The sequence below is a fragment of the Chiloscyllium plagiosum genome, unplaced genomic scaffold (assembly GCF_037043375.1).
Source record: "Chiloscyllium plagiosum isolate Xiang-an unplaced genomic scaffold, Cpla_swu_hap1 HiC_scaffold_9, whole genome shotgun sequence".
NCBI lineage: Eukaryota > Metazoa > Chordata > Chondrichthyes > Orectolobiformes > Hemiscylliidae > Chiloscyllium > Chiloscyllium plagiosum.
Genome location: NW_028270147.1, coordinates 51732977 through 51758594, shown reverse-complemented (window position 1 = coordinate 51758594; position 25618 = coordinate 51732977). Strand labels below are relative to the sequence as shown.

The following is a 25618-nucleotide window of genomic DNA, read 5'->3' as shown; positions in this document are numbered from 1 at the left end:
AAGCCAGTACGCCATATGCCTTCCTCACCGCACTATTTACCTGGGTGGCAACTTTCAGAGATCTGTGTACATGGACACCAAGATCCCTCTGCTCATCCACACTACCAAGTATCCGACCATTAGCCCAGTACCCCATCTTTTTGTTATTCTTCCCAAAGTGAATCACCTCACACTTAGCTACATTGAACTCCATTTGCCACCTTTCTGCCCAGCTCTGCAGCTTCTCTATATCCTGCTGTAACCTGCCACATCCTTCCTCACTGTCAACAACTCCTCCAACTTTCGTATCATCCGCAAACTTGCTCACCCAACCTTCTAACCCCTCTTCCAGGTCATTTATAAAAATGGCAAACAGCAATGGTCCCAAAACAGATCCTTGCGGAACACCGCTAGTGACGGCACTCCATGAAGAAACTTTGCCATCAACTACTACCCTCTGTCTTCTTCCATCCAGCCAATTCCTAATCCAAACCTCCAACTCCCCCTCAATGCCATATCTCCGTATTTTCTGCAGTAGCCTACCATGGTCCTTCCTTTCAGATCTTTCTCCTTTTGCATCCCCTTTAGAATTGTATCTTTTTATATAATCTGTCCATAACCTTTTAACCTTCCTGTTAAAATAACTACTTCCTACTTCTTTGCAGTCAAGTTCATCTGCCATCTTCCATCCATTCCATCAACCTGTTGCAGTCTTTTTTTTAGTTCGATACTATCCTCTACTCCTCATATACAGCATTTTGCAATTGTCTTCTGTGCACCAAGTCCAAAATATTGTTTAGAATAAGAGTCTGAACACAAACCCCTGGGGAACTTCAATCTAAATCATCTTCCAGTCCAAAAATCCACATTAACCATATTTTTTGAAAGTAATCATGTCTCCTTTTAGTTTTCCTGTCTGCAAGGTTCTGGGTTCTCTATCGGAAACAAGTATTGATTGAAAAAGTCTTGACAGAATGGAGTTCCCCATATTGGATATGCACAAGCTATTTTCCTGAGTACAGTGTTAGTCATGACCCCTGTTTTTGCGTGATTGGTAATTTACCTTGTTTGATATCTCGTCATGCAAGACCTCTGAAAGCCAAGGGAATTTTTCTAAAATGGTTAATGTACCAGGTTGTATTCAGCTCCAAACAATCTGATGATGTGTCACAGTCTTGTGTAGGTATGTGGTCTTGATGGAAACAGACTTATCATCTCTGGCTTCTGATAATCTTATGCCTAATTATTCAATGTAACTAGGACTTATTACTATAATTGCAAAAGCATTACATTATGTTGTATAACACAAATGCTTCTTCTTATTGAGACTCAACAGTAGATTATCTTCTGCTATGCTGATTAGGTAGACACATTAGAAATTGTCTAACTTGCTTACATTTTCTTTAATAAGAGTAAAAGCAGAATTTAACGAGTCATTGCTGCATTGGTAGTCTGGGCCAGAAGGTGGGAAGTTCAAGTCCTACCTGCCCTCATGGTGTGTCTGGGCAGCTTCATTAAAGTAGCTAGAAAGCAGGATTTGCAATACCACCACCCAAAATTGTATTTGAATCTGACTTTGTAAGTTTTCTTTGTAAGTTTAATTTTGCCTGCCCTTGTTTGTTTGATTTATTTTGTAACAGTAGAAAGGAGAATGGGTGATATCATTTTACGCCAACCACAAACTGTAATGGTTGATACTGCAACATAGATAGCACGATAATAAATTCTTTGTTTCTTGTTTGGACCGCTGTACAAGATTAAGGATGTGCATGCATGAAAAGTACAGTATCTCAGGACATGATGAGGACCTGCAGTCACATGAATATATAACTGAATCTTTGACAAAGTTGATGCACTCTTGAACGTAAAATCCTCAGATCACCTGCTGGATTAACAATCACTGTTACACCTAACAATGATTTCATGGGCTATGAGCATTGATGGCAAGGAAAGTATTTGTTGTTCATTCCTAATTGCCCTTGAGAAGGTGTTGATGAGCCTGCTTCTTGAGCCACTGCATTCCATCTGGTATAGCACTATGCTGTCAGGAAGGGAGGTTCTGGCAATATGACAAAAGGTCAACTGCAGGAATCAATATTCAGCACAAAATAGAAGGCAAATGCAAAGCTCCAAGAGAGAAGCAAATTATTTTGTGTTTGTGGTGAACTGGCATAGTGGTTGAATGGATGCATTTTGTGCTTTTTGAGCTGCAGAATGAGAAGTGATTGAATGCCAATAGCTCTGTAGATATTTTATAAAAAAATGTTCTGTATGTGATTAGAAAATTCAGAGATAGTGAAATAAATTTCACATTGAATTAAAGGATTATTACCATACCTTGAGTTTAATCTAGTTAACTTGCCTTGTGTCGTAAACACATTAGAGTTCCTGAAACCCAATTGTCACTAGCCATTGACTAATGTCTTAACAAGAATACAATATCAGGCTCTGAATTGTGAAGTGTTATTCTCTTTGAAATGCCCCATTTAACTACACTCCTTTTTTCAGGGAAGGTATCCTCAGTTTTATTATGTAGAATATGACATTCCCTCTCAATTCTTCAAAGATGTCTCCGTATGTCTGAATTATGGCTGAACTTTCTGTATATGCATTCAATACCCATGACATTTGAAAATTTAAGAGACAGTGTGAGAGTGATAATTGTTAATTTGATGCAATTTTGTTTTTGAGTAGCTTCTCATTCATTCACCAGAATTCTCCTCAGTATTATTTGATGTCTTTGTATTGAGGCCACTAACCATTGAAAGGTTAAGTATCTGCCAATAGTAATTAATGCTATAAGTGAAGGTTTCAAAAATTGAGAAGGGGGACGCGGGTGAGTTCGGGGGATGCGGGGCTAAGTGTTACTTGTCTTTCGTGCCTTAATGGCATTTCATTCATTTAACTGCTGAAAATAAAAGTGTATGGAAAGGTGTAATCGACTGTAATGGATTCAATAATGCACAAATGATCACTAGTAAAAACATAATTACTCAATGTTCAGTGGATCCTCTAAGAACTTTGTAATACTTTCTGTTTGTTCCATTATATGGTGCTAACATTTAGTGCTGAAATTATTGATTATTTAATTATAATTCTTAAGTTTTAAAAAGAAACATTTGCAATAGGGAATTTCATTGGCACATGTGATATGAAAGAAAAACTGAAATGCAATTGAGTACCTGTGATTTAAAAAATTCAGCTGCTTGTCAGTTAACGCTGTTGTGATTTCTTTTTACTGACAACCAAGTTTAGCAAGTGAAGAAATTATTTTATCGAATAATTTTCCGTTCTTATTAATTTCTGTTAATTATTTGGGTTCTGGCAGTCACTCATTTGCTTGTTTAATCAGCAGTGATTTAAGGAGAAGGGCAACAAATTGTGACTAGCAGCATCCACCAGGAGTGTTGTAGAACTGGGAAGATCTTTCTTGCACCTTCTGATGAGATTGAACCACATTGGTTGAAGCAGAAATACCACTCCCAATATCTGTAAAACTTAATTTAATCTAGTTTCTTTTCCTACTATTATAGAAACCTGGAAACTGGATTTTCCTGTCCAAGATTATTTAAATTCTGTCACTCATTTATTTGAAATGGAAGATTAATAAAATAATACACATTACAAAACTTAAGCTCCTGTCTCTTTGTTTACTTCCATTTGCTTGTGCAGAATTATCTTTTCACTGTCATGCGGAAGTCCTTCTATTAAATACTAATACATTATCTTCTACATCTGACATAAAGTTGGTGGTTTGGAGCCACAGGGCTTCTGCTGTTTCTTCCTGTGTGTATTTGCACTTAGAACATATGGAATGGAATGTGGTTATCTGCCATTGCGTTAGTCTGTTAATTCACAATTAAATATCCTTATGTTGAATTGTATTACCTAGGCTTGACAGTAAAAAGTGATCCCAAAGGACTTGGGGCAGTTATCAAGCACATTGATAGTGAAGGAGCTGCTGGAAAAGATGGAGAGCTTCAGGAAGGAGATTATATTGTTGCAGTGAACAAGGAATCCATAAATGGTCTAAATTCTGCTCAGATGCATTTTGTCCTTGCCAATTCAGTCTTAACTGAAGAAACTATGTGAGTATTTCTTGTAGTTGTCTCTCAAAACCTTCAATTTGCTGTTTTCAATATAATGCTGTATCTTAAGTCAGTCACCCAACAATGTAATGTCACTGAAATTTGTACCAACTTGGAGGCTCAGTCTGTGTTGGGAATAAGGGTTAGGTTTGTACCTGGGCAGCTCGTAAAATTTAATTTCAATTTTTAAAAGTTCTTCAATATAAAGCTTATGACACTAAAGCAATTATCGATTATTGTTTAAGAAAGAAATCTAGTTCACTTACGTCCCTTAGAGAAGGAACTTGGCAATCTTTTTCCAGTCCACCCCACATATGATTCCAAAACCCTCAATAATGTCATTGACCTTTAATTGTCCTGATATGGTTCAGTGTGCCACTCAGTTCGAAGGCAATTCAGGACAGACAGCAACTTCTGTCCTTGCTAGTGATACTCTCATCCTATGAAAGAATAAATTAAAAAAAGTAAATTACTGTTCCAAACTTGGACAATTTGCCTAACTTTGAGAGTTTCGATTGTAATTAAAGATTTTTGTCAATATTCCATTTATGAAGAAATGATTCTAAGACAATTATCTACCTCTGTTTTGTGACACATTTAGAACCCAAAGCAAACAGCATCTGTATTAGCTTGTGGGATAGAAAGGATTGATTAAAATATTGTAACAAAATTTCAGCGTATGCACTTTTTTTGTCAGCAATTTGTCATTATCCTTGAATTAGGTTCGATTCTTTATTAATGTTTATGATAGAGTATGAAAGTTTGTGGACTGCTGAGAAATTCGCTTTTTGAGGAAGTTTTACTGCTGGAGTTAGAAGGTAGTTTATAAGTAATGATGAAATCTTTTTCAATATTGTGAATTAATCTTGATGTTTCCTCTCCCTGATAAATGAAAATCAACCTGCGTGCGTTCAGCTCTGCTCATGGTAGTTAATACCAGAATCCTCAACATGAAAGACAATGATTATTCATGAGAAACATTAATTAGAATTATGAAGAATCTAGTGTTTGAATGAAGCTGCTAGTCAAAGCTATTGAAAATATTTTGAGATCTGACCAGTGCTTCAAACAACAACTTTTTTTTTGAACAGTGTCATTTACGTTGAAACTGTCCCAGGCTACTTCACAAGAAGGTAAATATTGACAAGTGGATGTCAAGCTGAAGTTAGATATTATCTTTGTATTCTGGTATAATGAGCAGTTTTATCACAGGAGAGGAAGCTGTCGCAGTACTTCACATAGTCCATTCAGATGTGAGGGTAAATGGGTAAACCAATTGTGTATCATAGAATTATAGAATCCTTACAGTGTGGAGGCAGACGCCTTTGAAGAACACTCAGACCTATCTCCATAACACTCTGTTTCTCATGGCTAACCCACCTCGCCTGCATATCCCTGGACACAACGGGCAATTTGGCATGGTCAATCCACCTAATCTGCACATATAACAAAGGTTTCAGATATAGGGACAGTGGGAGGAAACCAGAGCACCAGTAGGAAGCCCACGTGGACAGGGGGAGAATGTGCAAACTCTGCACAGACAGTCAGCTGAGGCTGGAATTGAACCTGGATCCCTGATGCTCTGAGGCAGCAGTGCTAACCACTGAGCCACAGTGCCACCAAATTCTACCATGATAGAATTTGAATCCAGGTCCCCAGAACATTATCTGGATTAGTAATCTCGTGCAAATACCACAAGGCCACCACCTCCCCATTCATATCCGCAAAGTTAACATCCATTGGACTTTTGGGAGCAAAGGTAAGGGTTGTATTAGAGGAACTAATCAGGATGAGAGAGCATGCTGGTTTTAATGGGGATTACAGGCAGACTTTTATTGAGCAGATCAGTGAAGCTGCAATGATGTAATTGTGTGCTAAGGGAGAAAAGCTAAGTCGTTGGGATTGTGAAAGGCAGTTTCAGATACCAACATTTAGTGACGATTCAAAGATTGTTGTATATGGCCACTTTCCAAATGAGGTCTGGTCACTTCTTAACATAAACCATAAGGTGGCCAAACTGAGAAAATATTTTATCACCTGATCACACACTTGTCACTTCACCCATTCACTTGAAACGCTTTTGTCATGAACGCGTGAAGCAATATGTGAATTGGTGGTGAAGGCATCCAATTCGATCAATAAACTTAAATAATTATGTAATTTAATACAAATACTTGAGTTTCTTTGATCATTCTCTCTGTAAACTGCTATCCCCATTGCCAATTCTTCTCTTAAGGCTTTTTCTCAGTTCATCACTTTGACAAACTTGGTTAATATTTCCTGCAATGGTTCAGCATCATTTTTTCGTCAGATTAATGCTTGGTTAAATATCCTGGATTAAAAATGCATGTTGATATAGATATTGATAAGCATGATAATCTTTGTCTTGCTCCTTGGCCTTAGATAGCAACAGTAACACATACTCATTTCACCGTGCATGTATGTGTTGAAAAATTGTTGAGTTGGATAAATGTTAGATGTCTTTACATGAGAAAAGTAAGTGCCCAGTTAGACTTGTGATCAAATATGTCAGCTTCTTGATTTGTAAGTATCACCTAACTTCTGAATTCATTATTTATTGGTGAAGAGGACTTTGTAGAGACCACTATCTTATGCTGTATCTCAAGGTCATGTAAGACTTCTAATCTATTGTTTAAAAACTACAACTTTCTCTTTTTTGGTGGATGGGGAATTTAGGGTTACTTATGTGCCTGCAAAAGATTTGGATCGTTATAAATGGAGCTCTGCATCGAAACAAGCTAGAACCCTTGATGCTACACTATTAGCAACAGAAGCCAGGCTGAAACCTACTGTCAGGTATTTAAATTAATTATATTCTTGGTATTGAAGGATAGAAATTTTTTAATAATGCTTTTGGACTGAAATGTTACATCAAGATGTTTTGATTGGAATTCAACTCAGTACTTTGACCATTATTTCTACCTTAATCAATATCACAAAAAAGGCAGATTATCTGGTCATTATCACATTGTTTATGGCTGTCTGAAGTGCACATACTGTGCTGACTGCTACCTTTCCTGGAACATCTGATGGTCTTGAAAAGTACTGTATATATGTGTATATATTTTTTTTTGAGTATATTCTAGGATCTGAAAAACAAATAATTATTAAAATATTGTCGATGAACATTTAATTTCAAAATACTAACAATACAAGTAAAGATGTTACTGGTTGCGGAAATTTTTTGAAACTTTATTTTAAAATGTGAAATATTTTGTTTCATTTTTAAGTCTTACAGGTAATACTGATGAAGTTGTGTCATGTATCTCAATATGGTATTTAGAGGAAGACAGCTTTATGACTTAAATGCAAATATTTGTACAGACTTCAGTTTAGAGTGAACTTAGGGTTTGGGCATTAATAATGAATTGTGGTTTCCTAAGATTGGGTGCCTGGTAGTTGTTCCACCTTTCTATGTACATCATAATTTGTACTACCTGTTGTAGTTCAGGTAGCAATATTAAGGAAGTATGGCATTTTGTATTTTTATGGAGTAGGTATAAGCAATGCACTATGTAACTTTGATGTTTTCTGGATAAAGTATAATATTGATTTTTAAAGTTAGTGTATTATTACAATTGTTCAACATCTGAATAGTAATATTTGCACAAATTACAGAAACTCCAAATTACCTGTGGAGAAATATTAAACATAAATCTTTACTGTGAATCATAATTTATAATTTGCATATCAAAGTGCATATGCAAAAAAAAAATTGTGACCAGCTTTGAGTTTATACTGTAATGGAATAAATTGCAGCAGCTTAAATGGCTATTATGTGTACTATCGATGTGTTGCCTTGAGCTCTTGATAGTTGCTTTGCAAAAGCTTTTAACAATGGTGTACATTGATTACCAGTTGAAAGATCAGGTTAGATCAGTATTTTATTTAGAGCCTGGGTGGCATATTTCATTGCATTGATGTTTATCATAATTATTATTTTGTTTATAATTTATTTTTTTCAAATCATTCGAGATAATTTTCAAATTCACTAACTGCAGAAAAAAAAGATTTTAGTGAGGTGGAATTTCCAAAAACATTTTAAATATATGAGTTGACTGATCTAATGAAACATTACTGTTGTTAGTTAACATAGTTAACATTATCAAGCAATTAATCTGCGGCAGAATTCTTATATTTGTGTTTCTATTGGTTCATAATTTTCTTTTGTGTAGTTGAAGAATATAATCGTAAACTGTTCATTCAAAGTCTTCAGAAGCGATGCAAACGTACCTTAAGAAAAATTGAAAGCTGTGGTTTAAATGATGCATTCATGGAAATTCTCTGCATAATCCCTGACACCTCCTGAGTTAACTTTCAAAAGGCAGAAGAACAAGAGAGGACTCTTTAGCTCCTCAAAATGTCTGTACTATTCATATCTATGATCTATATGATCTATATCTTCAATTCAATTTACTGGCTTTTGCTCATATGCTTGTTAGCAAGCACAATGTATTTCAATCTCAAGTGCTTCCAAAGGCTTCAGGCCTGCAATTGTGAATTAGTTGTATTGCTGAGCAAATCTTGATCATATAATCTTCTAAGAGCATTTTCCCAATGAAATATAGTAGACTAATGAACTATAATAGACAGTACTGAAAATACACTGCAGAATTGGCAGCACCTAAAAAGAGAGAAAACAATGAGTTTGTGTTCCAGCTGACTTTGTTGAACATAACCATATAATTCACTTCGCATATACTGACTAAACTCCATTGATTGTTTTTGTCAGTTTGCTTTTTGTTTCACAATCAACATGCACTTATTTTAGGCTTTGATTTGAAGCATGAGTTGCACCTTCAATGTTTGATATTGTCATACATTTTGCACAGTTACAGTTGCCAAAGCCACTGGGCTGCTCTGCCCCTGTAGTTCAGCTTGTGAGCAGTTAAATCACCTGTGATGAGTAGTTCTTTTTATTCCTATTTTATTCATAGAGATATGGAATTCATTTTAAAACTGAGTTCCTTCACACAGATTCTGACAAATATTTAGTGATTGATGAATCAAAATATCTGAAGCGTATTGTCAAAGGGAGAGTGAGAAGCCAGAGGTTGTTGCATTAATTGGCAGGAACAACATAATTAAGGAAAGGGTGAAGACTTTGCAAACTGAATATAAGAGGCTAGGGAGAAAGTTAGAGCAAAGAACCTCATAAGTAGTAACCTCTGGTTTATTGCTATTGGAGCTCCAAGTTCTAATGAGGAAAGGAATAAAAGAATAGGGCAGATAAAACAGTGGCTGAAGAAGTGGATCAATGTGTCGGGATTCAGATTCTTGGATCATTGGGATCTCTTCTGGGCTGGAAAAGGGATTGGTTTCAATCGGGAAAGGGACCAATATCCTGGTGGGAAAATTTATTCATTTTATTTCAGGAGCCTGTAAACAATTAGAGAGGGGGGATGAAAGCAGTGAAAATAGAAAGGCAGGTAAGAATGGTTCTGAATCAGAAAAGAGCAAGTTAATTAGAAAAGAAAGACAAGAGCAAGTCAGATAACAAGCTAACTCCGAAGAATTAAACTGCATTTATTTCAATGCAGAGGGCCTTATAAGTAAGGCTGATGAACTTAGAAACTTTGCTGATGGAAGGACAGGACTGGGAACACAATGTTCCGGGTTTTAGATGCAATAGGAAGAACAGAAAAGGAGCCAAGAGAGGAGAGATGAGCAATGTTTTTGATTAAGGAAAACATTACTAATGTAATTAGAGTGATTATTTCTGAGGGATCGTCCAGAAAAAATATATATGCATTGAAATAAGAAATAAGAAAAGGATGATTCCTTGATGGCATTGTACTACATGCCCCCCAATAGTCAGAGGGAAATTGAGGGGCAAACATGTAGAGATCTCAAATAAAAGTAAGGATGTAGTAGCAAGGGATTTTAATTTTCTAAACATTGATTGGAACTGTTATAGTGTTGAAGGTTTGAATGGTGAGGAATTTGTTCAATGTGTTCAAGAATTTTTTTTAATATCAACATGTAAAACTTTACTTTCTCTTGGGAAATAAGACAGGGCAAGTGACTGAAGTGTTAGTAAGGGAACAGTTTAGGACTAGTGTTCTGTTAGTTTTAAAGTAGTTATGGAAAAGGATAAACCTTCTTAATTGGAGTAAGGCAAGTTTTAATGGTATGAGAGAAGAACTTTCAGAAGTTGATTGGAGTAGACTGCTGGTAAAGGGACAATTGATTAATGGAAGGTTTTCAAAAGTGTGATATTGAGAGTTGAGAGGCGTTATGCTCATGTTAGAGTGAAAGGTAAGGCTGATAAGATTGGGGAACAATTGATGAATAAAAATATTGAGGTTTCAGACAAGAATAAAAACAATCGTATATTAGATATAGACAACTGGGCTGAAATGTGTTGCTGGAAAAGCGCAGCAGGTCAGGCAGCATCCAAGGAACAGGCGAATTGACGTTTCAGGCATAAGCCCTTCTTCAGGAATGAGGAAAGTGTGTTCAGCAGGCTAAGGTGAAAGGTAGGGAGGAGGGACTTGGGGGAAGGGCGTTGGAAATGCGATAGGTGGAAGGAGGTCAAGGTGCGGGTGATAGGCCGGAGTGGGGTGGGGGCGGAGAGGTTAGGAAGAAGATTGCAGGTCAGGAAGGCGGTGCTGAGTTTGAGGGATTTGACTGAGACAAGGTGGGGGGAGAGGAAATGAGGAAACCGGAGAAATCAACTGGGATCAGATAAGTCTCTTGAACTGTATAAGGAATGCATATAAGGAGGGGCATTCTTAAGGAGGAAATCGGGAAGGTAAAGAAGGGATATGAGATAGCATTGATAGATAAGGTTAAGGATAATCCAAAGAGATTCTACAAGTACATTAAGAGGAAAGGAGCAACTGAAGGGTGGCTATTATTGTGCCTTTGTTTGAGAAAGGTTGTAAGGAGAAGCCTGGGAACTATAAACATGTGAGTCTGACATCACTGGTGGGTAAATTGTTGGAGGTAATTCTGAAAGATAGGATTTACATGCATTTGAAGAGGCAAGGACTGATTTGGAATAGTCAGTATGGTTTGTGTGAGAGAAATTGTGGCACGCAAATTTGATTGAGTTTTTTTGTGAAGTAACCACAAAGTTTGATGAGGGCAGAACAGTAGGCTTTGTTTACTTGGACTTTATTTTAAAGCCTTTGGATAAGGATCCACAAGATAGATTAATTAGTAAAGTTAGGTCATAGGGGATTCAGGATGAGCTTGCTAGTTGGATGCAAAATTGGCTTGTCAGTGGGAGACAGAGAGTGGTGGTGAAGGGTTGTTTTTTAGACTGGAGGCTTGTCATCAGCGGTGTTCCACAGGGATTGGAACCGGATTCACTTTTGTTTGTCGTTTCTATAAATGATTTGGATGAGAATATAGGAGGAATGGTGAGTAAGTTTGCAGATAACACCAAAATTGGTGGGAAAGTGGACAGTGAAGACAGTTATCTAAAATTGTAAAGAAATCTTAATCAATTATGTCAATGGGCTGATGAGTGGCAGGTGGAGTTTAATTTGGATAAATGTGAGGTTTGCATTTTGGTATAACAAACAAGGGCAGGACTTAAATAATTAATAGTGGTACCTTGGATAGTGCTGTATAACAAGGAGACCTAGGGGTTCAGGTATATAATTCTTTGAGATTTGTGGCACAGATAGACAGGGCAGTTAAGGCATTTAGCATGCTTCCTTCATTATTCAGGCATTTTGAATGTAAGAGTTGGGATGTCATGTTGAATTGTAATAGAACGTTGCTGAGGGCTCTCCTGCAGTACCAAATGCAGTTCTGGTTGCCCTGTTAAAGGAAGGATATTATTAAGCTGGAGGGGATTCAGAAAAGATTTACCAGGATGTTGCTGGGAATGGAGGGTTTGAGTTATAAAAAATAGGCTGTGTAGGCTGGGACTTCTTTTCACTGGAGTGTAGGTGACCTTGTACAAGTTTATAAAATCATGAGGGGCATGGATAAGGTAAATAGCAAAGGTCTTTTCCCTCAGCTGGTGGAGTTCAAAACTAGCGGGGCATATATTTAAGGTGAGAGGAGAAAGATATAAAAAGGACATGAGAGGCAACTTTTTTACACAATGTGATTAATGTATAGAATGAACTGTCAGAGGAAATGGTGGATGCAAGTTTAGTTACATTATTTAAAAGACATTTAGATAAATTTATGAATAGGACATGTTTGGAAAGATATGGGCCAAAGGCAGGCAGGTTTGACTAGTTTAGTTTGGGAACATGGTCGGTGTGGACTAGTTGGACTGAATGGTGTGTTTTCACACTGTATGACTTTGAGTGTTTGATTTGATGAGTAACATTTAATATATTTAATATTTTGATTTTAATTTTGAAGTCATATATCTATCAGTATGGCTTGTCACTATTTTTTGAAGTTCATTGTTGTAATTATAGATTAATGTTGAAGAATTTTCCAATGTGACTTTACTCTTTTTTTTAAAATCAGTGAATTGCCCGAAAGAGAAGAAGGCGAAGGAGAAGAAACCCCAGTAATGAGTCATTGGGAGGCACCACGATGGTAAGAGAGTGTCATGATATTTGACTTCTGTTCCCAATATAGTTCACCATCTTATTTTTCATGTTCGTGTTTTGTACTGATTCACAACCACACTGCCGTAGCTGATACGGCAGAGATGCACAAAATACATCGAACATAAGATGTGCATTTGTTGTTTGAACGTGATTTCAATTTTCAGCGATGTTACGAAAGCCATAACTGACCAAACATCTCAGATGAAATTAAAACCCACTTTAATTAAGAATAGTTATGTCTTAGAATTGTGGACAATAATGCAAATTTGATATTTTTAACAATGTTAAATTACTGCAGAAGTAAAAGAACTTTAATTAAGAAAATATAGTGGGTATTGGTTATATTTATATTTTTTACTGGTCATATCATAAATATTGTGTACATGTGTTGTGTATAAAGAGAATGCACCACGTGAATGGGCAGTCAGTCACTGGACAGAAGGCATGTTTTTTGCATGCATCACTGTTTGAAAACTTGCAAATAACGGTATTCCTTTGATATCAATCATTGGAGTCATTGCATTACATTATTTATTTTTCAGAGTCTGAGTAGGCTGGTGTGAATTTTTACATTTAATATTTACTTTAAATGACTTCTTAACTGGAAATATATAGAAAATTGTAAACATGTCTCTCTTTTTCTCTCTTACACACACTTATTTCTGTTGTATCAATTGCAATTTGCAGAGACAAAATAAAAGGAAGAAAGCCATGCGTTAGATATTGGTTTTGTGATAACAGTAAACTTCTGGATGCCAGATTATTTATGTACAAATGAAAGAATAAAATATTAAAAATGGCATGGATGACAATTATTAATGTGTTGTAAAAATAAAGTTTGTGGAAAGAAAGGAGTGGCAGATGAAGTTTAATTTAGATAAATGTGAGGTGTGCATTTTGGAAAGGCAAATCAGGCCAGGACTTATACATTTAATGGTAAGGTTTGTTCCTGAATAAAGAGACATTGGAATGCAGGTTCATAGTTCCTTGAAAGTGGTGTCGTAGGTAGAGAGGATAGTGAAGAAGGCATTTGGTATGCTTTCCTTTATTGGTCAGTGCATTGAGCATAGGAGTTGGGAGGTCATGTTGCAGCTGTACAAGACATTGGTTAGGCCACTGTTGGAATACTGTGTGCAATTCTGCTCTCCCTTCTATAGGAAGGATATTGTGAAACTTGAAAGGGTTCAGAAAAGATTTACAAGGATGTGGCCAGGCTTGAGCTATAGAGAGAGACTTATAGACTGGGGCTATTTTCCCTGGAGGATCAGAGGCTGAGGGGTGACTTTATAGATTTTATAAAATCATGACAGGCATGAATAGGGTGAGTAGACAATGTCTTTTTCCTGGGGTGGGGGAGTCCAAAACTAGAGGGCATAGGTTTAAGGTGAGACGGGAAAGATTTAAAAGGGAACGAAGGGGTGACTTTTTTGTGCAAATAGTTGTGCATGTATGGGATGAGTGGTGGAGGCTGGTATAATTACAACATTTAAAAGGCATCTGGATGGGTATTTGAAAAGGAAGGGTTAGAGGGATATGGGGAAAATGCTGACAAATGCTGATTAATTTAGGATATCTAGTCGACATGTATGAGTTGGACTGGAGGGTCTATTTCTGTGCTAGATATTACAATGACTCTAAATAAATAAATAAAAGGAACATTATAATAAGATTTAATCCCATTTTAGCCTTTACATTTATGAATGAAGTTAATACTGTAGAAGAAGACACAAGCTATTTTAATATCGCAATCAAACAAAATACTCTAGAATCTTCAAAAAAATCTCTGTATATTTTTGTTTGGAATGGTGAGTGGCCAGTCAATATTAATTATGTTATGAGTGCTTGTTTTTTTTCAGAATTGAAAGACAATATTGTGAACTTTGTATAAAACAAAGCTTAAATTATTTATAATATTGTGGATATGTTTAAATCCAGATATTTATCAAAGTTTTTTTAAAATTTCATTGCGTCTGCTTCCAACTCATTGCATATTATTTGTTCTAGTCAGAACTTTGCTAGTCTTCAGTAAGAAATAGTCATACAATGCTTTTGAATTCACCCTCAAGATTAAGGGAAGGTGTTCATAGTCACTTCAAGATCCTCTCAAATGTATGCATTCAAGTGTGATTAGAGCTATACTGTCAGAGTTTTGTACTTAGGAAAGAATTTTGTAATCTTGCAGGCATGTGGAGCAAGGTTCACATTATTTGATTAAAGGTTAGATCAAGGGCAATTTTATTAAGTGTTGGAAGTTTTAAGTGATAATGTTATCTTGACTACTGTTCCAATCTCCATCAGAGCAGTGGTAGTTCCCATGCATCTTACGAATGAGGGATCTGCAGTACTGCTCTTACATCTTTGTGAAATGCTGGATGTGTCATTGGCCAGATCAATCTATTTCATTACATTAGCCAAGAATTGGTCCATTGTTAATACAAGCATACTGCATTGTATTTGCAAAACGCAACAGCTGCTTGTCTTTATAGCTTGCAGTTTCTAGCGTCACATTGTGTGACATTAAGTGACTAACTTTCTGAAGGATGTCACTTTGCTTTTCCATTCTTATATATTTTTGTTGGTGTAATTTCTTTTTAAAAACTGTGAAACTAACCCTGCGCAGAATACTGGATCCAGAAAGATTTTTCATTTTTAAAGAATGAAATCACAGACCATGGGGTGGAATTTTGTAAGGTTCTGTGAAGTGTGGGCTTTGGTGAAGTGCAACAGAAATGGACAAGAAGTGTGGCAAACAAGATCATCTGGGTCCATCTTTTATGCTTTTCACAACTGGGTGGTGAGATTCTTGCCAGGCAGCAAGTTACTAATTGTTGGGGAATGGCGCTTGTGAAATGCCTTGTTGATGACCCAATTCTCTTTATTAATATTCGAGTTCTAATCTTGCCAAACAGCCAACAATTAGACATCAGGAAAGCTTGAGATAGAAATCAGAGCAGGTACCCGGCAGATTCAGTTTGCTGTTTGCTCTGAATAAACTCCATGTTGGAAACCAGACTCCAACTTTTTGGAGCATGGGCACTGGTCACACACACCCCATGTTTAATCCAGGTGGCAACCTATCAGCAGGCTGGCATGGTCTGGTATTGTCATAGGGCAGGAGGAGGTCCTGTGTTGGCACCATACCATCCAGGATCTCCAGGAATCTGCCATGTCTCAGGCAAATATCAGGAACAGTGGAGGACAACTCCAAATTACGGGATGACTGGGTGCACATGGGCTTTTGATGAAGGCTTGGGAATGATGCCAGTGAAATCCAGGATATCCCTTGAATGACAGTGCATGGTAATCGAATACAAGAGGTGCCATGAGAATGGTAAGTAGTTAATGAGGCAGGTTTGATAAAGTATGATGAGAAAACTCACTGGGCCTCGGGAAGAGGATCACTTTCAACAACTCAGCAAGACTCATGCTCAGCCAAAAAAGTATAAGATTCAGCCCGGTGAGTTTTGAATTTGAAATAAAGCTACTCAAACAGAGAGGAAAAAGGTTCTTGGCTCTAAATATGTAACTTAAGTTAATTGTAAATACAAACATATCTTGCAGAAAATTAATGGTTTGAATTTGGCAATATGATTTACAAAATAGGCAAAAGTTTTCATTTGCCTCTACATCCTAAATTACAAGAGTATTTAACTTTAATCTAGGGTTGAACTTTGGCGAGAACCAGGAGAATCACTCGGAATCAGTATTGTTGGTGGCAATAAAGTAATAAAACGACTGAAAAATGGGGAGGAATTGAGAGGAATTTTTATTAAACATGTTTTGGAGGAGAGTCCAGCTGGAAGATCGAAAGCTCTGAAGACAGGGGACAAAATAATTGAGGTAAATAATTTTGTTTATGAATGATTAATGTTAATAAGAATGAAAGAATAAGTACAATGGTAACCACTCTAATAAATTGTTAATTGGAATGTCTTTGTTGGTACACTAAACATTCTAATCTCCTGGGTGTGCCTGAGAACACTAAGAGAAACCCAAAGGATTCAGTCAAATTACTGTTGTCTAGAACTTCCGATCTGTGTTGGTATTCCTATTTCTGACCAAAATCAGAAAAAAAATTATCTTCTTACCTCTCTATGAATTTTCAGGTATGTCTCTATGACTGTATAAATTCTGATGTAGGCCTTACCCCAACACTTGCAGTTCAGCATATCATTTGAGCAGTATCACAGTGATATTTTGTCAACGTTGTGCCCCCTTTTTACAGCAATACCTCCATTATTGCGGAATGGAAAAACAGTTCATAGGTCCCGCTATCTCTTAGCATGGTAGGAAGCTAAAGGGTGTGAGCTTGGGGGTACGATGATGGATAAGTTAGTGAGAGGATAACAGATGGCTAGTAAATGAATGAGGGTCAGGATGTATAAGGAGAGTCTGCTGTTGGGTGTTTAGTGTAGGGTGAGTGAGTGTTCTAAAGTTGTTGGCGAGGGGAGGTTGTCAGTGTGGCTAATTGTGGTTTACTTTTGTAGTTATGCAAAAGACCCTTTGAGAGGCTTCCAGATACTGGGTAACTCTTACTGGAAGTTTAAACCTCCTGGACAATTACCTCATAGTCAGTGTGTCAGGACATCTGAGGGGTGCCAACACATCCATCCAGGCATATCTGGTCACTGAGCATGTGGAGGCTGGAACCTCTGGGCCTGTGTATGTGGAAGATTGTACTTTGCTGCCAAAGCAACATTTTTAATTTTATCTTTGTTGTGAAACTTGAAAGATTTCAGAAAAGATTTACAAGGATGTTGCCAGGGTTGGAGGATTTGAGCTATAGGGAGAGGTTTAATAAGCTGGGACTGTTTTCCCTGGAGCATCAGAGGCTGAAGGGTGACCTTATAGAGGTTTATAAAATCATGAGGGGCATGGATAGAATAAATATACAAAGTCTTTTCCCTGGAGTGGGCATGATTTCCCATGCACAAAACCATGTTGACTCTCCCTAATCAGTCCTTGCCTTTCCAAATACATGTACATCATGTCCCTCAAGCTTCCCTCCAACAACTTGCCCACTACCGATCTCAGGCTCACTGGTCTACATTCCCTGGCTTGTCCTTACCACCCTTCTTAAACAGTGGCACCACGTTAGCCAACCTCCAGTCTTCCGGCACCTCACCTGTGCCTATCAATGGTACAAATATCTCGGCAAGAGACCCAGCAATCACTTCTCTAGCTTCCCACCAAGTTCTATGGTATACCTGATCAGGTCTTGGGGATTTATCCACTTTTATGTGTTTCAAAACATCCAGCACTTCCTCCTCTGTAATATGAACATTTTGCAAGATGTCACCATCTATTTCCCTACAGTCTATTCCCTACAATAATACTCATTGGCTGTCCTTTGTCTAACCTGCTTGTTACCTCCTCAAAGAATTCTAACAAATCTGTCAGGCATGACGTCCCTTGCTGAAACCATGCTGTCTTTGCCGTATTTTACCAATACACTTCCAAGTGTTCGGAAATCTCATCCTTCACAATGGATTCCAAAATCTTACCAACGAATGAAGTCAGGCGAATCGGCTTGTAATTTCCTGTCTTTTGCCTTACTCCCTTTTTAAACAAGTGTATTTTAGTTATAATATGCTCTACACTATTGGGAAGTTGCTGAAGTACATTTGCTTTGTAAATTGACTGCCAATTCTTATGCCATATTGCCTGTGTCATACTCCCCAGGTTTTCTCCAATAAAAATTGTGGACTGGGTTTTACATGTTCCCACTAGGGGCCCTCCATGTGGAGGCCATGTAACATAGACTAGGTGACATGCCCTCTGAGCTCCCTGCCGCAATAGATCGGGTAGGCAAATGTAAAAATGGCAGTACACGTACTAACTTTAGGGTTGTTCATTTAAGACCGCGATGTGGAGTTTTTTTCTGCAAGTTAAGTAGCTTTGGAGTTCTATTCCCAAAAGATATTGGAAGCAGAAGTTTTGATTTTCTTTAAGGCAAAGGAGATAGATTCTTGATAAGGAGGTGAAAGGTTTTTGAGGGTAGGCAAGCAGGTTGAGTTGAGTTTGAAATTAGGTCAGCCATGATTTTATTGAACAGCAGATTGGGCTCCTAATTTGTATGTTTGATTGTGTATGCAAACAAATAATTGAAGGTAAATTAAGCTTGTTAGTGAATTTGTTGACCTTAATGATGCACTGACTGCCCATGCCAAAATGTATGGGAAGACTTTTAATTTATAGTCAACATGAAGGAAGAGGGCACTTCATTTTGGGGGAGCCTCGCTTGCATTCAGGGCACCAACCTCTTCCTTCCACACTGCCTGCCCTACAAAACCCTTCTTGCCTGAACTCCAGGATCCCTCTTCACCTTAAAATATTGGGGCCTACCTTTGTAGTACAGCCATGATCCTTTATAAGCTCTTATCTGCCGTCCCAAAAGGTCTCACTACCAAGCTCTGGCACTGCCAAGACTAAAGGAAATACCAGAGTCGAAGAGTCTGTTTCCTGATGAAGGGCTTATGCCCAAAATGTCGACTCTCCTGCTCTTCCAGTGCTGCCTGACCTGCTGTGCTTTTCCAGCACCACACTCTTCGAGTCTGATCTCCAGCATCTGCAGTCCTCACTTTCTCCTGAAGGAAACATCAGTCAGCCAGACTAACTAGCAACTCCTAGATGTGAAGATTCCTCCCAATGAGAGGTAGAAGTCCCACTGTTAACTAATGTAGCCCACCTGCAGCATATTCTGGCTTGTAGGAGCTTCATACAGCAAGCAAGTCATCCCTGCCGTAAAATACTGCTGTAAACCTTTCTTAGTAGGTGTTTAGGTATTCTCAAGATTTTTGTCATTTAACAAAATACATTGATGTCTTCCTGTGAACCAAATACTTTGAATGACTTTTAATTTGGCCATCATTCAATAAAGAAGCAGCAGATGCATCTGTGCGTTTATTCCATCAGACAAAAATGTATGTTGTTTGGAGCTTACATAAGAAGTTAGCAATAACCATTTTGACAGTATATTGAGTCAAACAAGAGAGAATGCATAAATCATTGTAAACAAGAATGTTTCATTCTATCAGAATATAGTTAAAGACATTGGTTGGGCCACTGTTGGAATGTTGCGTGCATTCTTGTCTCCTTCCTATCAGAAGGATGTTGTGAAACCTGAAAGGTTTCAGAAAGGATTTACAAGGATGTTGCCAAAGTTGGAGGATTTGAGCTATAGGGAGAGGCTAAATAGGCTGAGGCTGTTTTCCCTGGAGCATCGGTGGCTGAGGGGTGACTTTATAGACCCTATAAGGTCAGGGTAGGGTACATAGACAAGGTCTTTTCCCTGGGTTGGGGGAGTCCAGAACCAGAGGGCAGAGGATTAGGGTGAGAGGAGAAAGATATAAAAGGGACCTAGGGGGCAACTTTTTCACACAGAGGGTAGTGCGTGTGTGGAATGAGCTGCCGGGGAAGTGGTGGAGGTTGGTACAATTACTGCATTTAAAAAGCATCTGGATCGGTGTATGAATAGAAAGGGTTCAGAGGGATATAGGGCAAGTGCTGGCAAAAGGACTAGAGTAGGTTAGGATATCTGGTCGGCATGGACGAGTTGGACCGAAGGGTCTGTTTCCATCTCTATGACTCTAATTTGTGCTTTGTTTCGCTATGGCAAATATTTTAAAACCATGACAATGTAATTAATTCACTTTGAACTTGAAAGTATATGGGATGTTTTGCCATATAATAGGTTCACTAGTTTGATTTTAGAGATGAAAGACCTTTATTATGAGGAAAGATTGAACCATTTAGACCACAAGACATAAGAGTGGAAGTAAGGCCATTCGGCCCATCGAGTCCACTCTGCCATTCTATCATGGCTGATGGCATTTGAACGCCACTTACCTGCACTCTCCCCATATCCCTTAATTCCTTGCGAGATTAAGAGTTTACCAATCTCTGCCTTGAAGACATTTAAAATCCCAGCCTGCACTGCGCTCTGTGGCAATGAATTCCACAGGCCCATTACTCTCTGGCTGAAGAAATGTCTCCTCATTTCCGTTCTAAGTTGACCCCCTCTAATTCTAAGACTGTGCCCACTGGTCCTGGTATCCCCGCCTGACGGAAACAAATTCCCAGAGTCCACCCGTTCTAAGCCATGCATTATCTTGTAAGTTTCTATTAGATCTCCCTTCAACCTTCTAAACTCTAATGAATACAATCCTAGGATCCTCAGCTGTTCATCATATGTTAGGCCTACATTCTTGGGATCATCCATGTGAATCTCTGCTGGACACACTCCAGTGCCAGTATGTCCTTCTTGAGGTGTGGGGCCCAAAGCTGAACACAGTATTCTAAATGGGGCCTAACCAGAGCTTTATGAAGTCTCAGGAGCACATCGCTGCTCTTACATTCCAACCCTCTTGAGATAAATTACAACATTACATTTACTTTCTTAACCACGGACTCAACCTGCAAGTCAACCTTTAGAGAATCCTGGATGAGCACTCCCAGATTCCTTTGTACTTTGGCTTTATGAATTTTCTCACAGTTTAGAAAATAGTCCATCCCTGTTTTTTTTTTCTGAAGTGCAAGACCTCACATTTGTTCACATTGAATTTCATCAGTAATTTCTTGGACCACTCTCCTAAACTGTCTAAATCTTTCTGCAGCCTCCTCACCTCCTCAGAACTACCTGCCTGTCCACCTAACTTCGTATCATCGGCAAACTCCGCCAGAATGCCCCCAGTCCCTTCATCCAGATCATTAATATATAAAGTGAATAGCTGGGGACCCAATACTGAACCCTGCGGGACACCACTTGTCACTAGCTGCCATTCTGGAAAAAGAACCTTTTATCCCAACTCTCTGCCTTCTGTCAGACAGCCAGTCCTCAAGCCATGCCAGTAGCTTACCCAGAACACCATGGGCCCTCACCTTACTCAACAAACTCCCGTGAGGCAACTTATCAAAGGCTTTTTGGAAGTCTAGGTAGATGACATCCACCGGGATTCCCTGGTCTAACCTACTTGTTACCTCTTCAAAGAATTCTAACAGGTTTGTCAGGCATGACCTCCCTTTACTAAATCCATGCTGACTTGTTCTAGTCTGATCTTGCACCTCCAAGAATTTAGAAATCTCCATCTTAACGATGGATTCTAGAATTTTACCTACAACTGAGGTTAGGCTAATAGGCCGATAATTTTCCATCTTTTGTCTTGATTTTTTTCTTGAACAAGGGGGTTAAAACAGTGATTTTCCAGTCGTCTTGAGACTTTCCACAACTCCAGTGATTTTTGAAAGATTACAACCAATGCCTTTGCTATTTCTTCAGCTACCTCCCTCAGAACTCTAGGATGTAGTCCACCGGGGCTTGGAGATTTATCAATTTTTAGACCTTTTAGGTTTTCTAGCACTTTCTCTTTTGTAATGGCTACCATACCCAACTCTGCCCCTTGACTCTCCTTAATTGTTGGGATATCATTCATGTCTTCCACTGTGAAGACTGACACAAAGTATTTATTAAGTTCTTCAGCTAATTCCTAATCTCCCATCACTCGCCTTCCTGCATCAATTTGGAGTGGCCCAATTTCTACTTTTGCCTCTCTTATGTTACTTATATATTGAAATAAACTTTTACTATCATTTCTAATATTACTGGCTAGCTTACCTTCATACTTGATCCTCTCCTTCCTTATTTCCATCTTTGTTATCCTCTGTTTGTTTGTATAGTTTTCCCAATCTTCTGATTTCCCAGTGCTCTTGGCCACTTTATAGGCGCTCACTTTTTCTATGATATCTTTCCTGACTTCCTTTGTCAGCCATGGCTATCCAACTTCACCACCTCCACATCTCACAACTCCGCCCTCAAACCCCACCCCTCCAACCATATCAAGAACAGAACCCCCCGGTCCTCACTTTCCACCCTACCAACCTTCGCATTAACCGCATCATTCACCGACATTTCTGCCACCTCCAAACGGACCCCACCAGCAGAGATATATTTCCCTCCCCACCCCTTTCCGCTTTCCGCAAAGACTGTTCCCTCCGTGACTACCTGGTCAGGTCCACGTCCCCCAACAACCCACCGTCCTGTCCTGGCACCCACCTCTGCCACCGCAGGAATTGCAAAACCTGCGCCCACACCACCTCCCTCACCTCCATCCAAGGCCCCAAAGGAGCCTTCCACATCCATCAAAGTTTCACCTGCACATCCACCAGTGTCATTTTTTGTATCCGTTGCTCCCGATGCGGTCTCCTCTACATTGGGGAGACTGGACGCCTCCACGCACAGCTCCTCAGGGAATACTTCCGGGACACCTGCACCAATCAACCCCACCACCCCGTGGCCCACCATTTCAACTCCCTTTCCCACTCTGCCGAGGACATGCAGGTCCTGGGCCTCCTCGACCGCCGCTCTCTCACCACCCAACGCCTGGAAGAAGCACGCCTCATCTTCCGCCTCGGAACACTTCAACCCCAGGGCATCAATGTGGACTTCACCATTTTCATCATTTCCCCTCCCCCCACCTTACCCCAGTTCCATCCTTCCAGCTAAGTACTATCCTCATGACCTGTCCTACCTGCCAATCTCTCTTCCCATCTATCTGCTCCACCCTCCCCTCTGACCTATCACCTCCATCCTCACCCCCATTCACCTTTTGTACTCTTTGCTACCTTCTCCCCAGCGCCCCCCTCCCCCCACCCCATTTATCTCTCCACCCTGGAGGCTCCCTGCCTCTATTCCTGATGACGGGCTTTGGCCTGAAATGTTGATTTTCCTGCTCTTTGGATACTGCCTGACCTGTGCTTTTCCAGCACCACTCTAATCTAAAATCAAGAATGGGTTCAGTCTTTTCAGTTAAGGGTGGCCAATTTAAATCAGGCAAGGATGAATTACTTCTCCAAAAGAGTTGTGAATCTGTGGAATTCGCCATCCCAGAGTGCAGTGGATGCTGTGGTACTGAATAAATTTAAGGAGACGAGAGACAGATTTTTAATTAGTATCTAATTAAAACGTTAAGGGGATTGGGCAGGAAAGTGGGGTTGAGACCAAGATGAGATCAGCCGTGGCCATATTAAATGGTGGAACAGACTGAGTGGCTGAGTTGCCTATTCCTGTTCCTAGTCATAGAGTCATAGAGGTGTACAGCATGGAAACAAACATATGGTTTGTTTAATTTCTGCAGAATCCTTCCATTCAGGGGTTTCATTTCTTTTGACTTCAAATCACGGGAAGCAATCATCAGGTCTGGAAATGGTTCTTTTTTTTTAATTAATGGAGAACATGGTGTCATATTTGCAGCATTCTAGAACAGTAGCAAGTGTTTCAATATCAATATGTTCATTATGTATATTATATCTCCTGTTGCTTCCAAAAGCCATATATTTACCAGAGTTCAGGTTAAGCAGACTTATTATCAGAAGATATTTAATTTTGTATTTGGTTGATAACTCCCGTCATTTATCCAGCCGATGTAACATTTGTTTCAGTGTACTGGGCATTGAGAAAAACAAGCAAAAGTCAACTTAATCTTAATTTATGTTACAGGTTTCTGGTGTGGACTTGCAGAATGCTACACATGACGAAGCAGTGAATACCATAAAAAATGTGGGAAATCCAGTTGTTTTTGTTGTTCAAAGCTTACTGCCCACTCCAAGGGTGAGTAGAACTTGAAAATGTTTCACATTAACAGTATCGTTTTTGAAGACAGCTACTGTAACCATATTAATTCATGCAATGAGCTTTAATAATTATTTCATTACTGGCTGGAAGTATTGGTAAATGTAATTATTGAGGTTGGTAAATGATGTAGCAACCTATAATTATTATTTCAATAGCAAACTTGCTTTTTCTTTACAAAACAAGCCATTCAATCTAATAGTGACAAAAGGTACCTTCTTTCATACAGAAATCTTCAAAAAAAAGGTTTTAATTTATCAGAAGGGCATTTGTTTAAGTTGATCTGATTTAGCCTTTACATTGACATTAACACTGAGGGAAGAGTATTTTCATTCACTGTTACTCTGGCTGAACAGCTTGTTCCTCCCTGGAGCATCTGAATTTGTGTTTGTATTCAAGCTGACAAACTCTTCCCTTCAGAAAGGTAGAAGTGAAATCTGTATAAATATTTCAAATCCCCTATTGTTAAAATTCCATTATTTTCATTTGCTCCAGGTCAGTCAAAGAAAGAGAAAAAAAAGAACAGATTTTAATTTATGCATAAGGTCCAGGGACATTTCAAAATAACAGCACAAAACTAGCTTGTAAGAGATAGTTCACCATCAACAATTAACATGAATTTAGTGCATCATATTTTCTTTTAACTCGTAATACACTTGTTGCACCTTAATGATTTAATTCTTGTTATGAGGTCAGTGGCAATATTAATTTGATGAAACTTGTGATTATGCCAGATTTTTAATTTGGGATGTCTGATTAACTGAAGATGATGCTTTTAGAAAAGGACATGATGCAAAAGATAAATCAACTAGGAGAAAGTGAGGACTTCAGATGCTGGAGATCAGAGTTGTGAGTGTGGGTCAGGCAGCATCCAAGGAGCAGGAGAATTGACATTTTCGGGCATTAGCCCTTCATCAGGAATGAAGCGTGTGGGCCAGGGGACTGAGAGATAAATGGGAGGAGGGTGGGGCTGGGGGGAAGGTAGCTGGGAATGTGATAGGTAGACGAAGGTGATGGGGGGAAGGCGATGGATCAGAGAGGTGAATGGAGTGGATAGGTGTGAAGGAAGATGGACAGGTCAAGAGAGTGGTGCCAAGTTGGAGACTACGATAAAGTGGGGAGAGAGGAAATGAGGAAACTAGTGAAATCCACATTGATCCCGTGTGGATGCAGGGTCCCAGGCCAGTAGATGAGGAATTCTTCCTCCAGGTGCTGGGTGGTTTGGGTTTGACGATGGCGGAAGCCCAAGACCACCATGTCCTTGGCGGAGTGGGAGGGGGAGGCCTCTTCATCAGGTATGTGGAACAGTCCATCTTCCACAGCCATTCCAGCACACTATTCCCTACATCGATGACTGTATCGGTGCTACCTCATGC

General features: G+C 39.0%; 1 protein-coding gene across 3 annotated transcripts in view; it reads left to right on the top strand.

The window, feature by feature from the left end:
- patj (PATJ crumbs cell polarity complex component) overlaps window positions 1-25618 on the top strand; it is a 405565-nt gene that overhangs the window by 134418 nt on the left and 245529 nt on the right. For all 3 annotated transcript variants that reach the window (XM_043699258.2, XM_043699257.2, XM_043699256.2), the window contains 5 exons: window positions 3872-4067; window positions 6765-6884; window positions 12531-12602; window positions 16279-16456; window positions 24111-24221. In XM_043699258.2, coding sequence (XP_043555193.2) covers window positions 3872-4067; window positions 6765-6884; window positions 12531-12602; window positions 16279-16456; window positions 24111-24221 — 677 coding nt within the window. The remainder of the gene's footprint in view (window positions 1-3871; window positions 4068-6764; window positions 6885-12530; window positions 12603-16278; window positions 16457-24110; window positions 24222-25618) is intronic.